Raw genomic sequence first — 14024 nt, 5'->3', positions numbered from 1 at the left:
TATTATTCTTAGTCCTAGTTATTTTAAAATTACCAAAAAAAAAGGCCATTTTTAGTTTGCAATTCCCTGTCAAGGCCAAAAAGAGAAATGCACCAGCCGGGAATCGAACCCGGGTCTGTACCGTGGCAGGGTACTATTCTACCACTAGACCACTGGTGCTTCCTGTTTATCTTATAAACGACTTCATTTAGAACAAGTTTTATTCAATTTACTGTTTTGAAAGTTTACAAACCTCTCTATATATACAAGGAAAGAATAAAACATGAACTATAGATGAAAGTAAGAATTGAAATATAGATAGTCTCCTAGTTTTTTTGGTTTTTTCCCTTTTATCTTTTTGCATTAACCTTTTTAGGAATTCAATGTATATCGGCTTCAATGCAAGTCTTGTTCTTCATCCTTTTAATGTAAACCCAGAAGCAAAGGCTTTCTAAGCCAGTACTGCTTAAATCTCTGCCTTGCATATTCCGTATAATCGAACTCAATCTTGTTCACATGTCCCTGCTTTGCATCAATATACACTAGAGATTAATACTGGTTTCAACATTTATAAGCTAAAAGTGTCTTAAGATAGGAATGAAAGAGTGAGAGAACGAACCGAGATGATTCCCCATAAGCCCCAGAAGATATGGTTTGCTAAAGTGTAGCTCTCTGCATCATTCAGCAACCTCTTCACTTCTTTCTCACTTGTTGCATTCCCTGAGATTAACAAAAAAAAAAAAAGATGAGGAATAAGTTTTATGTGTGAAGTATAAAATGGTTAAACGGATAAAAACCTGTAGAGCCAAGGTATGTGCTAATGAACCTTCTCCGTTCTTCTTCTCCTGTTTTTTTTTTTTATCATTCATACATATATACACAATCAGATTCTGAGATACCTCGAGTAACAACATATTATTATTAAGTAGATGTTTATATGATATGGACCTGGATATAGAGTGTAGTCCAGAACATGAGGAGTGTCTGAATGATAATTAGCAGCCATCTCACAGAAGTGGTTTGCAATGTCATAAGCAATTGGGTTGAAACTCGAATACTCATAGTCCTGCAATCACCAGATTGATCAAAAAACAGAGCACTTTCTTGATGAAAAAGAGAAAAGCTTGGGGTTCAGAAAAGCTTACTATGATGGTAATAGCGTTGGTCTCTTCATCAATCATGATGTTACCGTACTGAAGATCATTGTGACAGAAACCAATCTCTTGATCATCCATAGTCAGTCTCTCCTCCAACAAATTGATTTCACCTTCCAAAGCTTCCAACCTAAACTCATCCATCTCTATTGGCGAAGCCAAGTTCTTAGCCTCCTTAAGCCAAGTCCTGTTAAAACACAAGAGAGATGAAACCAGAGGATAATGTTCTGTTGGAGGAGAGATGAAACACAAAGAAAGAAATGAAATTTGTTTTGTTGTCTTTACCTAAGTCTTTCCCAGAGGATAATGTTCTTAGGACCAGGCATATCAAGCATATGAAACTCTCTTAGTTTCGCAGCAATGAAACCAGATGTCTCAGCTATACGAAGATCATCTGCAGAAAGAGTCTGGTGAACGAACCAAACCAACAAATTTACGTCATACACAAATCTCTCTCTATATATATATTATCATCCCCAATCTTGATTTCTTGAAACGCAAACAATATCACTAACTAAACCTATCTTCCTCTGTTCTTCCTAAAGCCAAGAACACCAAAAAAAAAAAAAAAAAAATTAAACATTTAAAGAAAAAAAAACGTACTCTGGCGTGGATGAACTCTTCAAGACGACCATCAGAGAAACGACCAAGAAGCTTAGGACCATAACCATGATGAGACATACACTCAAAGGTTTTGATTTCATCATCTCTGTTAAAAAAAAGGTCAACGCCGTCACCGTAGATCCGAACAAGAACTTTCCGATGAACATCATTATCTTCACCACCACCGTTTAAAGTAGGCCAATTAATCTGATAAACCTCGTTCGTCATAGCTCCTTTTAAAGGAACAACCTCAAGCCGCTCTAGATCTTCGACTACATCTCCCCAGCTTGAACCTAACGTTGTCAAAACACGTTTTAGATCCTCTGGTGATGCGCAGCTCGGGATTAAACTAGTCTTCGTTTTGATCGCCATTTTAAGAACCCAAAAGATAAATTTTTGAAACTGAACAAGATCAAAAACCCAGGAAAAAAAAGGTGAAGATTCGAAGGGTATGAGATTCTATCTGAGAGAGAAGATTTATCCACACAAACAAAAAAAAGCTTTTTGGAATCTTTTTTTTATGGAAAGAAATGATTCTGGGAATTGAATTTTTGAACTTGACGAAATTACGTTTCTGGGTATTTTTATTTATTTATTTATAATCGAGTAAATTTATATAAATAAAATTAAAAACCCAGAAAGATAAGAACGCGTAGTTTCGTTGTTCGTTGTATGTTCGTCCCGTGTGTGAATGTGATACGATCTTTTTACGAGTGACGGTGTTTTTATATAAAAACGGTTATGGTGACCGACGGTTTTGTCGGAACGACTGAGGTAAATACACGTGGTTATTTATGGGCGGGCTAAGTCAACGGCGTAATGAGGCGGTCATTGTTAAAGTCAAAGTCAACGAATGTAATTAGCCTTCTCTTTTTTCTTTGGCGGCGAGACAGGAGTGTGTGACTGTTGTGTCTCTGTGTATTTTTTTGTAACAGGTCATATGTAAAAATTTCAGTAGTAAAAGAGTGATTAAATTTATAAATACCAATTGGTTTCTATATATAGTGGTCCAATTAGTATAATATATTCTATGTATCATTTCTAATCACTATTATAGGAAATGAGTGAACTTTTTAGAGAATAGAATTTTCTAATAATAAAAGAAAAAAAAGATGGCTAACAGGAAGTATAGAAGAATACATAGTCACAAATAGCAAGTATACTATTGTATCCTCAACTACACGAAGTATATGTATTATATGGTCATATGCATGAACTATATGATGTTATATGGTCAACACCATAAACATACAATCCGGTATGACTGACTCCGGCAAAGACCGACGTTGACTCCGGCGAAGTCCGACGTTGACTCCAGTGTTGACCAAAAAAATGTATTAATTTTTTTTCTATTAAAACTCAAAAATAAGAAATATTATGTAAACATTTTTGTTTTTCATGATTAAAAAATATATTCAGTTCAATATCTAAATATTTTTATATATCTCTAACTTATTCATTCTTATAATTAGTTAATTTTTATTTTTAAAGCTAAAATAATGATTAATTATAAATCTTTGATAATAAGATTATTTAAATACTACAAAATCATAAAATCAAATTCAACTACTTTCATTATAAAAAATAATATGCAAAAGATTGAGTATATGACTCTTTACTTTATAGTTTGCATAGTAAATGTTGTATAAAATTTTAGATATTTTTACTATAAAATTTGCATACTCTTAATAACATGTATACAACAACAAAATAAATTCACAATATTTACTTCTAATATATAAAAGATAAACATACAAAAAATTGATTTTAGCTAAACAATATAGAGGGTATGTTTGCAAAAGGGTATAAAATAAGAATATTTTTGCAAATACCTTTATATTACATCTTGAAAATAATTATCAACGATTTTTATTTAACTATTAGTTTATGTTTTAAAAATAAAAATTAACTAATTATAATAATGAATACATTAGAGATATATAAAATATTAATATATTGAATTGAATATGTTTTTTAATCATGAAAAACTATTAATGATTTAATATAATTTTTTTAAAAAAAATTAGAATACAATTTTTTTAGTCAACGCTGGAGTCAACGTCGGTCTTTGCCGAAGTCAACGTCGATCTGCACCGGAGTCAATCGACCGGTGTACCGGATTGTATGTCTATGGTGTTGACCACATAACGTCATATAATTCATGCATGTGACCATGTAATACATATATTTTGTATAGTTAAGGATACTAAGTATACTTGGTATGTATGACCGTGTATTCTCCTATACAATAGCCATCTTTTTTTTCCATAATAAAACAGAATTCTACTTTCTAAATAAAGTAGATTTGCTCTGCTTACAGATGAGATAGAAAAATATTTTCATGTCTATAAAAAGTCCTGCGAAATCTAAATGAAAGCTGTAGATAACAACAAATATAGATTTTGTTACATTTTAAAATGTTTGTTTTCTTACTTCTTATCTGAGTTTGACTTTGACATTTCAGATGTGAACGTTTCTCTTTACGAAAATGTTGCACTTCTTGACGTAGTAGTATTACAAGACTTTGTAAGATGATGATAAGATCAACCAAACACATACATGAAGTACAAACTTTTATTTTCCAAGTATGGGTTTTTTGCTTATTAAGAGAGTTGTGTTATTTCTATACGTCTATACCTATAAAAATCATACTGTTATCGGTCTTCTAGAGGATTGTTTTTGCTTCAAGAGGTTAAATCTCACCCTTCTTTGCAACAAAAAACACAGGAACACTACTACCACGATAAGCGTAAGCGTGATTCCGTTATTCGTCTCTGTGAAAAAGTGTGCTAGTAGCGGCTGACCGCAGCTTTTACAGTCACAGTCACAGTTGCTTCTCAGTAGATTGCCTCGGGAGCTTTCTTCTGGGATGAGAATGAAATCAGCCGTAACAGCGTTGTCACCTAACCAAACACTTGCTGTTTTCGGCTTGTATCCCGGGGATGATGCTGTGACTGCGAATCAGAAAGTGAAACTCAAAACGAGGCAAGCAATCACAACAATAACAAAGAAGTTGAGATGAAAAGAAGATATCATATTGTTAGCGTCAGCTTATAACAAGCTCATAGTGCATTTGTAAGCGGCACGGTCTTAAGGATGGATCTCTAAACTGAGCTGGTTATAACAATAATCATCTGCTCATAACATAATAATGGACAACTCTAATATCATACTGATAAGAACTCAATCGGATTCCTGGACAAAAAAAATAGAGATTGCAAGTTACTATTGCAACATAATCACACATATTGTAAGCTAAATGTGAGGAAAGGGCATCAGACCTTCATATATCTGTCCAGGTGCAAGCAAACGATGGTAGTCTGCGTATTCTTGATGAGCTTTAACCTGAAGAGCACAAGGACTACGATGAGTAACTAAGAGCTAACAAGATTTTCCAGATTTAGTTATTCGGAAATTATAGAAGGGAAGATTAATATGCGATACCGTATAGTTGATTCCCTTGACCACAACAAGCCCAGGCAGTGGCTTTCCCTGGTCTAGTGAAAAGATCCGTCCATGAACTCCTGTCTAAGGTCAAGAGATGAGGGCTTGCTTAACAAAAGACAAAAAATATTATATATAACGATGGCAGTAAAGGAGCAAACTTCCATTAATGTAACCAATCTCTACAGGCTCAATCTATAATGATACAACAAGATTAGCATGTTGGGTTCTAAAACAATTAAATTAAATATTACCTTCACTATGCTTGCAACAAGATTCAGCATGCTCTTTCTATTGTAATCCCAAATGGTAGGAAGCTGTATAATATATGCAAACTCTATCAGCTAACTATCTTTGCATGAAACAGTTATCACACAGGTATATAAGACTGGACCTCTGGGGCTCTAGGCCACTTGTTGTCGCTTATTTCCAGAGTCAATTCAAAGCATCCTCCATATATGTAATTCCAATCTTGCATACCACCATAAATTGGGTACCTGTAGAGCGTTTTGCGTAAAGCATTAACCTAAAAACTCATTTGTTGCAGAAGATAAAGAGAGTGTACTGAATATGATACCATGATGCTCCATTTGTGATTCCTTCCTTAAATTCTTTGCTCAAAGACATATTACGGTGAGATTTGCTATATATACGTGCCAAGAACCGGTGTGCCTCATCATCAGGACATCCATAATAGTATTTCCTGCAAGAAGGGTGCAGAACAGCTACATGATTTTTGCATTGCATTGCATAAAGGACAAAGCAAAAAGCTTTGCATTATGTAAAAGATCATTTTGAATAGAAGTAAACACCTCCTATCCTCCGTACCATCCCATGGAAAATTTGCGACCAGCGCACCCTGAAAGAAAACTAGGTTTAGCAAATATTTTATTCACATTGAATCAAGATTTTACTTGATAATAGTAAAACCCCTTGGAAATTCTTAATAAGTAAACTATCAAATTAGACATATTTAAGAAGCTACAGTATGTACAAGTCTGCTACGGAGAAATGTCAGGTAAATTACCCCGTGTAGAGTAGCCGACGCTGTGAATCGTGTATCTCTCAGCCAAGTCATAATTGCCCTAGTTTCAGGTTGCCTCAAACTCAAGTCATCATTTACGGGAGAGAACTGCATTATTAGGTATGAGTTAAGCAAGCCAAACGTGACTTTGAATAGAATCAACTAATCATGCAAATCACATCATCGAAGAAAATACTACTTCTGAGTGTGGAAATCACCTGGTCAGGGAAGTCGCGATTCAGATCCACATCGTTTGCATTATTACGTTTCCTAATTGAAAAGCCATCTGGATTCAATGATGGCAATATATGAAGGTGAACATTTTCTACAATCATTTGAGCCTGCATATAAAATTGGATAATATCAGTATTTGCCTATAACCTGTTTCTTAGGCAATTTTAGATGAGTGAAAATAATAAAATCATGGCCAAGGCATGGTGGAAAAGAAGCAAAAAAATCACTTACCAATGGATCCTTCTTATAGTTATCGCAAATCCAGTTTGCAAGACGTATTAAGAGCTCACGCCCTACAGGTTCATCTCCATGGACATTCCCAATGTACTGCGTGACCATTTGTTTAACAAATTAGATTCCAAGAAGATAAAAGGACTACCAATCAACTATCAGAAAGAATCCCAGTCAAATTAAACTATAAAGGTTTCATCTAGGCTTTCACCAGCTAAAATCATATATCTGAAAAATGATTGCATGTATAGCCAATATAGCTAATCGAGCAGATGTTTTTACTTTTTACCTTGAATGCAGGTTCAGCCTCTATCTCTCCAGGTCTGTCTGAAATCTCTATGACCCACTAAAAAAAGACAAACCAAGAAACAAACACCACAAGGCATCAATTATACTGATTCCTAAGAGATGCACATTGTAAAGTCAGAAGAATTACTTCTGATTAGCTAAGAGGGCATTACCAAAGGAAATCCATTGACACTCTTTCCGATGCTGAAAGCACGTTCCAGAAAACCCTCAAAGAGAGAAATAAAGAACAAAAATCAACAACACCATAAGAACTAATACTGACTCTTAAGAAAAAGAAAAAAAAGGACAATTAACTGACTTCTTCTCCAAAGAATTGCTCATACAAGTATCAGCCAAGTACGAAATTAATTACCTGTATAATCTCGAGATCTTGCTACATCTTTTGGTGAAATCTTTCATTGCTTTCTCAAGATCATCATTTGTCATGTACCCTCGAGTTAATTCCAAACTTTGAACAATGAGAAAACAAAGTTATCATCATTACACACATAAAAAAAAAAAAAAAAAAAACAATAATGACATCCCTAAATAACAGCTTGAAACCTCTAAACGACATTTTTACCTCGGTCGAAGCTCTTCTTGAGCAAATAAGTTCCTCGCAATACCATGAAAACTAAAATTTCCATAACCTAAACATTCAATACACAAAATTCCAGATTAAGCAAGTCACTAAATGTAGCAGTTATGCATAAACCTCAAACTAGTATTCTGAACCAAAATATATGATCATTGTTAAACTTATCACCAAATCAAGCGCAATTAATGACGGAAACAGAAAACTATAGATTTGTGCGGTATGAACAGTAACCAAAAAGAAGAGAAAAATTGAAGGTAAGAAAAAAAAAATGTCGGCGGACCTGGGTTGATATAGTCGGAGTGACCGCCTCTAGCGGCGGTCGGAGGAAGGAAGATATAGATCGCCGTCAAAAATAGGAGGCGGTGGACGAATCTGAGATTGATCATGTCTAGAAAAGAAAGGAAAAAACGCAGATCTCTCTGTCTCACTCTCTTGGTTCCAACTTCCCTTTCGGATTGATTCGATAAAAGTCAGTGGGAGAGGGAGACAGACCGTTGAGCTGACCCTGAAGTACTTGGGCTTGAGTAAGTTTCATGGATTGGATTATGGGCTTTTATATATTAGTGGGTCTATTTTATATTGACTTAGCCCGTTAAAATTCTAATCAGCCTTGTTGTTGGAGTTGACTAGTTTCTTTCACAAGGTGACAAGGTGGCAAGGTGACTCAATTTTTTTCATCAGATGGTCTCAGATATTCTAATTCGAACAAACCACAAGTGCGTGAACTAAAAAAAGAAAGTTAAGATTGAAGCCAAGCAACGCTCTTATTTATCAGATAGTCTTCTTAAGCATTCGACAAACCATGCACAAGGGCGTGAACTAAAATAAAAGAAAAGAAAAGGTCGAGAATTATGGTTATTAATTAGATCATGGTAATAGCTTCTTCTATGCCTTCTTCCAAGACTGACATGAAACTTCGGGTGTTTCTTGCTGAACAGTTGGAACGGATCTCTCCTTGTGTCCCAGTCAAGACACTCATCTGACCCATCTTGATCATCGCCACAGTAAAATCTTCAAAAAACCGTTGCTGGTCGATCGCATAACTCTCCACGATGCCACGTGTCCTCTTGTCTACGAAAAGATCTTGGTCGGAAGTGAATAGCCCTTGTCGGTTCATGAGATCAACGTAGTACTTGTTGTCGAACACGTCGGGGCTCCTTATGTCATTCACTTGCGTGTTGCTCGAGTTCGCGGTGGGACAAGTGCGTTTGAGGTTGTTGGCGAAGGACTTGTTCATGGTTGGGTCTTGGTTCGGGTAGAGTCGGTCTGTGAAAGACGGACAATGCGCAATTCCGATGGTGTGACCGCCAGAGAGTGCCACTAGGTCGGTGATGTTGAGGTTTCTGTTGGCGAAGTCGGCGATGAGCTGGCTCGCGTTGGCAAACGGTGGTGGTAAGTTATTTAATGTGGTCTCCTGACTCGCGAACGCTAGTGAGTCGCGTCGCCCAAGTGGCACAGCATAGTCTGGCCCTCCTGACTACATTGATACAGAAAAATAATAATTATCTACGAGAATAATATATATAAAATAATAAGCTAAACTAATTATAGGCTAATGATTTGTATTAGTCATTATCCAGGTTTAAACTAAAGAGAGAGAGAGAGTTGGTTACTAGGACGACGGAGTCTCGAGCCGCGAGAGCGAGGACGTCAGAGCAAGAGACGACTTGACCGCACTTTTTCTGGACAAGGGCACGAAGGTTATCAATGACAACAAAGGCTTGTTGACGGAGTGTCAGGTTCGGGATTGATGATTGTTCTCCTGGTCCACTTGCTGATCCAGCTAGCAGCACTGATGCTTCACATCCCTGTTTTTCTTAAGACATTGTTTTATCAACCAGTACAGAAAACAAACAAAAAAATAATATATATATATATATAGAGAAATTCTTTTAAATACCACTACAAAATTTTTTTTTCCAAAAATACCACATTTTAGTTTTTTTTTTTCCAAAAATACCATAAAAGTTTTTTTTCCAAAATTACCACAAACACAAAAATTGATTTTTAAAGATGTAATTTTTTTTTTAGGTTTGGGTTGACACATTTAGTTTTAGGGTATAGTTTTTAGGGATAGGGTTTAGTATTTAGAATTTAGGGATTAGTTTTTAGTATTAGAACTTTAATTCAATTATGTGGTATTTTTGGAAAAAATTACATATTAGTAGTATTTTTGGAAAAAGAAACTAAATTGTGGTATTTTTGAATAAAAACTAATTTTAGTGGTATTTACGACAATTGCCCATATATATAAAAGAAATTTTCCTCCAAAATTATATGCATCTGATCTGATCAAAGTTATACCGCTTTTCATAATAATAATATATTAAAATTGAAGTATACGGAGGTGTGTGCAACTTGCAGGTAACACTATAAAGGTATAAACTAGATTTAGACCCGTGGTAAGTGCAATACAAATCCTGTTTAGTATTTATTTGGCTAGAGATGAATATTAGATATTTTCAACAAAAAAAAAACTAGATACATGAAACATTTATATACAAATATATAATTCACATACATGCATGCGTTGTTGTATATATGCTATCATAATCCTGATTTCTTTTTTTGCCCCAACCATTTGTTATTTTTTATTATTGGTTTCGAAATTAAATTTATTTAAGATATTTACATTTTATAACTGAGATCCAACTAACCTACGGAAAACAGGTGAATAGTATTAATGCGACATGTCCCTATATATATTCAACTCTATCCTAATTCTATTGCATGTGTTATTATTTTTTTGGTAGAACTATTGCATGAATTAATGTAGTGCTACCTGTAGTATTAACTAGTCCATTAAACAACATGTCTATTCAATAATAGTATATCTTTGATAATTTAATTACTGATTACACTTAAGAAACCCTTATGTTTTGAAGCACAACTTCGAGGCGATGTTGTGTTACTCTTTAAGGTTATTTTGGTCGGATTATTAAAAAGAAAAGTCAAACCTGTTATTTCATTTTCATACACAACCCGATCGAATTTTTTTTTTTGTGTGGTTCGTAATGACTAATGAGTGATGAGTGGGTATGGTTTTTTTATATTGTAAAAACGAGTTTTCTACTATGAGAGAATATATATATGTGCTGTTACAGATAATATATATGTATATATATATGTGTAAATTACATACGTAGATCAGATTAGGCATCGAAGAACAGTTTCGAGTAGGCTTAAAGAATCAGATTAAGTTTTCTTAGGTTTTAGTACAAGAACAAAGAAAAAGGAAGACAAAGATATCGAACCTGAACGAAGCAGTCATGGAAATGTATACGAAGGATGGCTGCGGCTAAACCAATATCTCTCTTGAAGACTTTCTTGAGCTCTTTTCGGATAATGTTTTCGACTTTCGGACATGCTTTCTGGTAAAAGCTCCATGAGAGACCTTTCACTATAGGAACATCTCTCCTCCGCTCCTTTGCCTCTGCAGTAGAAGACACAAGGTTCAGTGTCACCGCCATTAGCGAGATCAGCATCAGAAACGTTAGCACACGTGTCGAATAACCCTTTGCCATTTTTTTGGTGTTTCAATGAAAGCCTCTCTCTCTCTATCTTCTCTGTTTATTCTTGATCTTGGGAAATAGATATGGACTTTTATTTTTATAGGCAAATGGGGTCCTTTTTTTTTTCTTATGTTAAAAGGATCACTAAAGCCTTTTCCTTATATATATTTTTTGCTTAATAAAGGAGAGTATTTTTATGTTGACCCAAAAAAAGGAGAGTATTTTCATTTTATTTTTTCAAGAAGAAAAAATGTTATTTTAGAGGAAATTGTGCGTTTGGTGCGTAGGAACAAAGATTAAAGCAGATATATACGTGTGAGGTTTATATGTTTATATCTTTTAGAAAAGACATAAACGCATATGTCATCTTTTCTTTTTTTAATTTGACAATTAAGATATAGTCGATCTTGGAATATACGAGTTATTATTAGTCGCATGCATGCGCTTTGGATTGTTATGAACGCGGAGACCGCAGATTATAGTGAACGAGAAACTACGTGCTGCAACATAACAAAAGCTTTGTGTAGAAAGAATCTAAAAAGAAGAAATAATATCACCGTCAATTAATATCACTCATCTTTAATTTTTTTTGTTAACTCATGATAACTACAGTACACTTGTACAAACTAAATTGTGTGTTAGTCTAATACCTTTTTTAATTTACTAGTATAAGAAAGAAGAAAAAGAATAGTTACTGTAAAGATTTCTTAACTAGCGACCGAAAACTCTATATCGCGGAATTAATTAAAAAAAAAAAATATAGTGATAAGTTTTTTTTTTGTAAAATTGTGAATTTTTATTAATGAAATTGCTTGTACAGAATACAAAGGTTTGATACATGAAGATAGTACTTGCCAAAAAAGGATAAAAAACAAGAACTATCTTAGTTTCGAGCAAAGCCTGCGATTTAAATAAATCTTATCCAATTAAGCATTAGACCCTTAAAGTTTTTTTTGTGAGTTTTTGCTAGAATAGCATCCCTGATTTGTCTATCCAGCACCTTGAAGACAATATGTGGTGGGGTTGTGATGTTGTTGTAAAGGCGATTGTTCCTTTCGGACCAGATAGCATAAAACAAAGCTTGTATGACTAGCCGACGCAGAGTGAGCGTAGAGATAGAGTTTGATAAGTCCATCCATGCCACAAACGCTTCCCAAGTATGAAACACAAATGCATGGAAACCTAGTCGCCTTAAAGTCTCCAATCAGATCTCTTCACTGAACTCACAGTTGAGGAATAAGTGTTCACGAATTTCAGGGTAAAGTCCGCAAATACAACAGGCAGTGTCAATTTTCATACCCCAAGTTGCGAGTCTGGATCTTGTGGGAAGACGATTTAGGTGTGTGAGCTAGAACATGAAGGCATGCCTTGGAATAGCTCCCTTGTACCATATGTGTTCTGTCCAACGTTGCGGGTCGTGTCTTTCTCGTAAAGCTTCCCAGGTTTTCTTGATAGAAAAAGAGACGGACTCATCATCATTTGAACTCCAAAAGAAGATGTCTTGGTATGAGGATAACGAAGGTGAAACAATTGTTGTGAGATGTATGTGTAACAGCTTTGCTTAAGGGGACCTCGCTGGACGCAGAATCCACCCTTCAGGAGAGCTCGCAGATGCCACAATACTGCGAAGAGGTATTCCTGTGAGGCTCGGTCCTGAGGGGCCCAGAAACTGAATTAGTTGGCCAAAAGGAGTCCACCGATCAAACCAGAAACTAACCAATTTGCCATTTCCTACTTCACTTTTCAAGAAACGGATGGCCAGAGGTCGAAGGTGTAGCAGCGCTTTCCAAGTCCACGAACACTGTTTCTTTTCGTCTATGAGCCAAAACACATCATCCTTTATTTTATTGTTCCTCATCCATTTTGCCTAGAGTGAGTCGGATGAGAATAATCTCCAAAGAAGCTTTAAGCAGAGGGTTTGGTTCCGCATTGTTAAACGACGAAACCCTAGTCCCCCTTCTTCCTTGGGCAAACATATCGTCTTCCATGCCACCTTTGCATGTGCCTTTTTTGTGATGTCTCTTGTCCACAGAAAACTAGCACATAGCCGTTCTACCTCTTGCAAGCAGCATTTTGGTAGGATGAACGCTGAGGCCCAAAAGTTGAAGGTGCCATAGATAACAGATGAGATGAGCTATTTCCTTCCTGGATATGACAGGGCTCTTGCAGACCAATTAGATAGTGTGGCTTTTATCTTGTCTGTCAAGGGCCTGTACTCTGCAATTCGGAGTTTCCTATGCATCAGAGGGAGACCAAGGTACCAAATGGGGAGTGAACCTATCTTGAAGCCGGTGGAAACAATCCAAGCAGTTTCAAGTTGTTCACCCCTGCTATGAACAAGTTGGTCTTGTCCTGGTTCATGTGAAGACCAGAGGCCTCAACAAACTCTTGGAGGACTTTCGTGATGTTTACCAGAGAGTCAAACTTACCATCAAAAAGACCAAAATGTCATATGCGAAAGCCAAATGTGATACCTGTGGGTTTGAAGCTGAAGGATGGTGTCCAATGAGGTTTTTGTTGTAGCTGGTGTTCAACATCTGAGTAAAAACCTCCATAGCCAGGGTAAAGAGGTAAGGGGAAATTGAATCTCCTTGTCTTAAACCTTTTGCTCCTTTAAAATAACCACAAGATTCCACATTCATCGATATTGAGAAGCTTGGTGTCGTGATGCACTCGCGGATCATGGTGACAAAATGTGCTGGAAATTCTATGGCTTCGAGTGTATTAAGGATAAACTCCCAATGCAGTGAGTCAAAGGCCTTCTTAAGGTCAAGTTTTAGCATCCTTCTCTCTGAGATCGATTTCTGATTGTAGCCTTGAGTTAGTTCTGTTGCGAGCAGCACATTCTCCACCAGCAAGCGTCCCGGTATGAAGGCTGATTGCGTGTTTGCAACAAGGTCTGGTAAGACGTTTTTAAGCCTATTTTCCAACAACTTTGAGATCACCCTATATTTTGT

The 14024-nt window shown here is 35.8% G+C and overlaps 3 protein-coding genes and 1 non-coding gene across 17 annotated transcripts; all 4 read right to left on the bottom strand.

Moving 5' to 3' along the window:
- Positions 1-88: 88 nt before the first annotated feature.
- Positions 89-159, bottom strand: TRNAG-GCC (transfer RNA glycine (anticodon GCC)). Its single transcript has one exon. It is a non-coding gene; the product is annotated as a tRNA-Gly (tRNA).
- Positions 160-186: 27 nt separating this feature from the next.
- LOC104751008 (putative choline kinase 1) lies at positions 187-2498 on the bottom strand. 4 transcript variants are annotated; one of them, XR_015583582.1, is made up of 7 exons: positions 1737-2498; positions 1419-1540; positions 1125-1320; positions 928-1045; positions 806-824; positions 599-699; positions 187-501 (listed from the first exon to the last, which is right to left on the bottom strand). XR_015583582.1 is itself a non-coding variant. In XM_087490036.1 (7 exons), exons 1-7 carry the CDS (start codon positions 2106-2108, stop codon positions 403-405), a joined length of 1056 nt encoding a protein of 351 aa, XP_087346162.1. In that variant the 5' UTR covers positions 2109-2498; the 3' UTR covers positions 187-402. The 4 variants fall into 4 exon arrangements, 2 of the variants coding, with proteins under 2 accessions (XP_087346162.1, XP_087346163.1); XR_015583583.1 differs by having other exon boundaries at positions 1419-1527; positions 1737-2304; XM_087490036.1 differs by having other exon boundaries at positions 777-824.
- Positions 2499-4194: 1696 nt separating this feature from the next.
- On the bottom strand, positions 4195-8037 carry LOC104751007 (carboxypeptidase SOL1). Of its 11 annotated transcripts, none has more exons than XR_015584381.1 (16): positions 7836-8037; positions 7541-7607; positions 7331-7426; positions 7131-7161; positions 6959-7015; positions 6670-6765; positions 6423-6545; positions 6208-6312; positions 5993-6039; positions 5758-5905; positions 5575-5677; positions 5435-5497; positions 5181-5264; positions 5018-5081; positions 4910-4931; positions 4195-4690 (listed from the first exon to the last, which is right to left on the bottom strand). XR_015584381.1 is itself a non-coding variant. In XM_087491273.1 (16 exons), the coding sequence occupies exons 1-16, from the start codon at positions 7939-7941 to the stop codon at positions 4383-4385; spliced, it is 1500 nt and encodes a 499-aa protein (XP_087347399.1). In that variant the 5' UTR covers positions 7942-8036; the 3' UTR covers positions 4195-4382. The 11 variants fall into 11 exon arrangements, 4 of the variants coding, with proteins under 4 accessions (XP_087347399.1, XP_010471172.2, XP_019092985.2 ...); XR_015584379.1 differs by having other exon boundaries at positions 5758-5883; positions 6009-6039; XM_087491273.1 differs by lacking the exon at positions 4910-4931 and adding an exon at position 7241 and having other exon boundaries at positions 5758-5883; positions 7131-7184; positions 7836-8036.
- Positions 8038-8300: 263 nt separating this feature from the next.
- On the bottom strand, positions 8301-11370 carry LOC104751006 (peroxidase 12). Its single transcript, XM_010472868.3, has 3 exons — positions 10810-11370; positions 9169-9363; positions 8301-9032 (listed from the first exon to the last, which is right to left on the bottom strand). The coding sequence occupies exons 1-3, from the start codon at positions 11077-11079 to the stop codon at positions 8418-8420; spliced, it is 1080 nt and encodes a 359-aa protein (XP_010471170.1). The 5' UTR covers positions 11080-11370; the 3' UTR covers positions 8301-8417.
- Between the last annotated feature and the right edge of the window lie 2654 nt (positions 11371-14024).

The sequence above is a fragment of the Camelina sativa genome, chromosome 16 (genome assembly GCF_030686135.1).
Source record: "Camelina sativa cultivar CO46 ecotype springtype chromosome 16, ASM3068613v1".
Lineage (NCBI taxonomy): Eukaryota > Viridiplantae > Streptophyta > Magnoliopsida > Brassicales > Brassicaceae > Camelina > Camelina sativa.
This window is presented reverse-complemented; position numbering and strand designations above follow the sequence as displayed.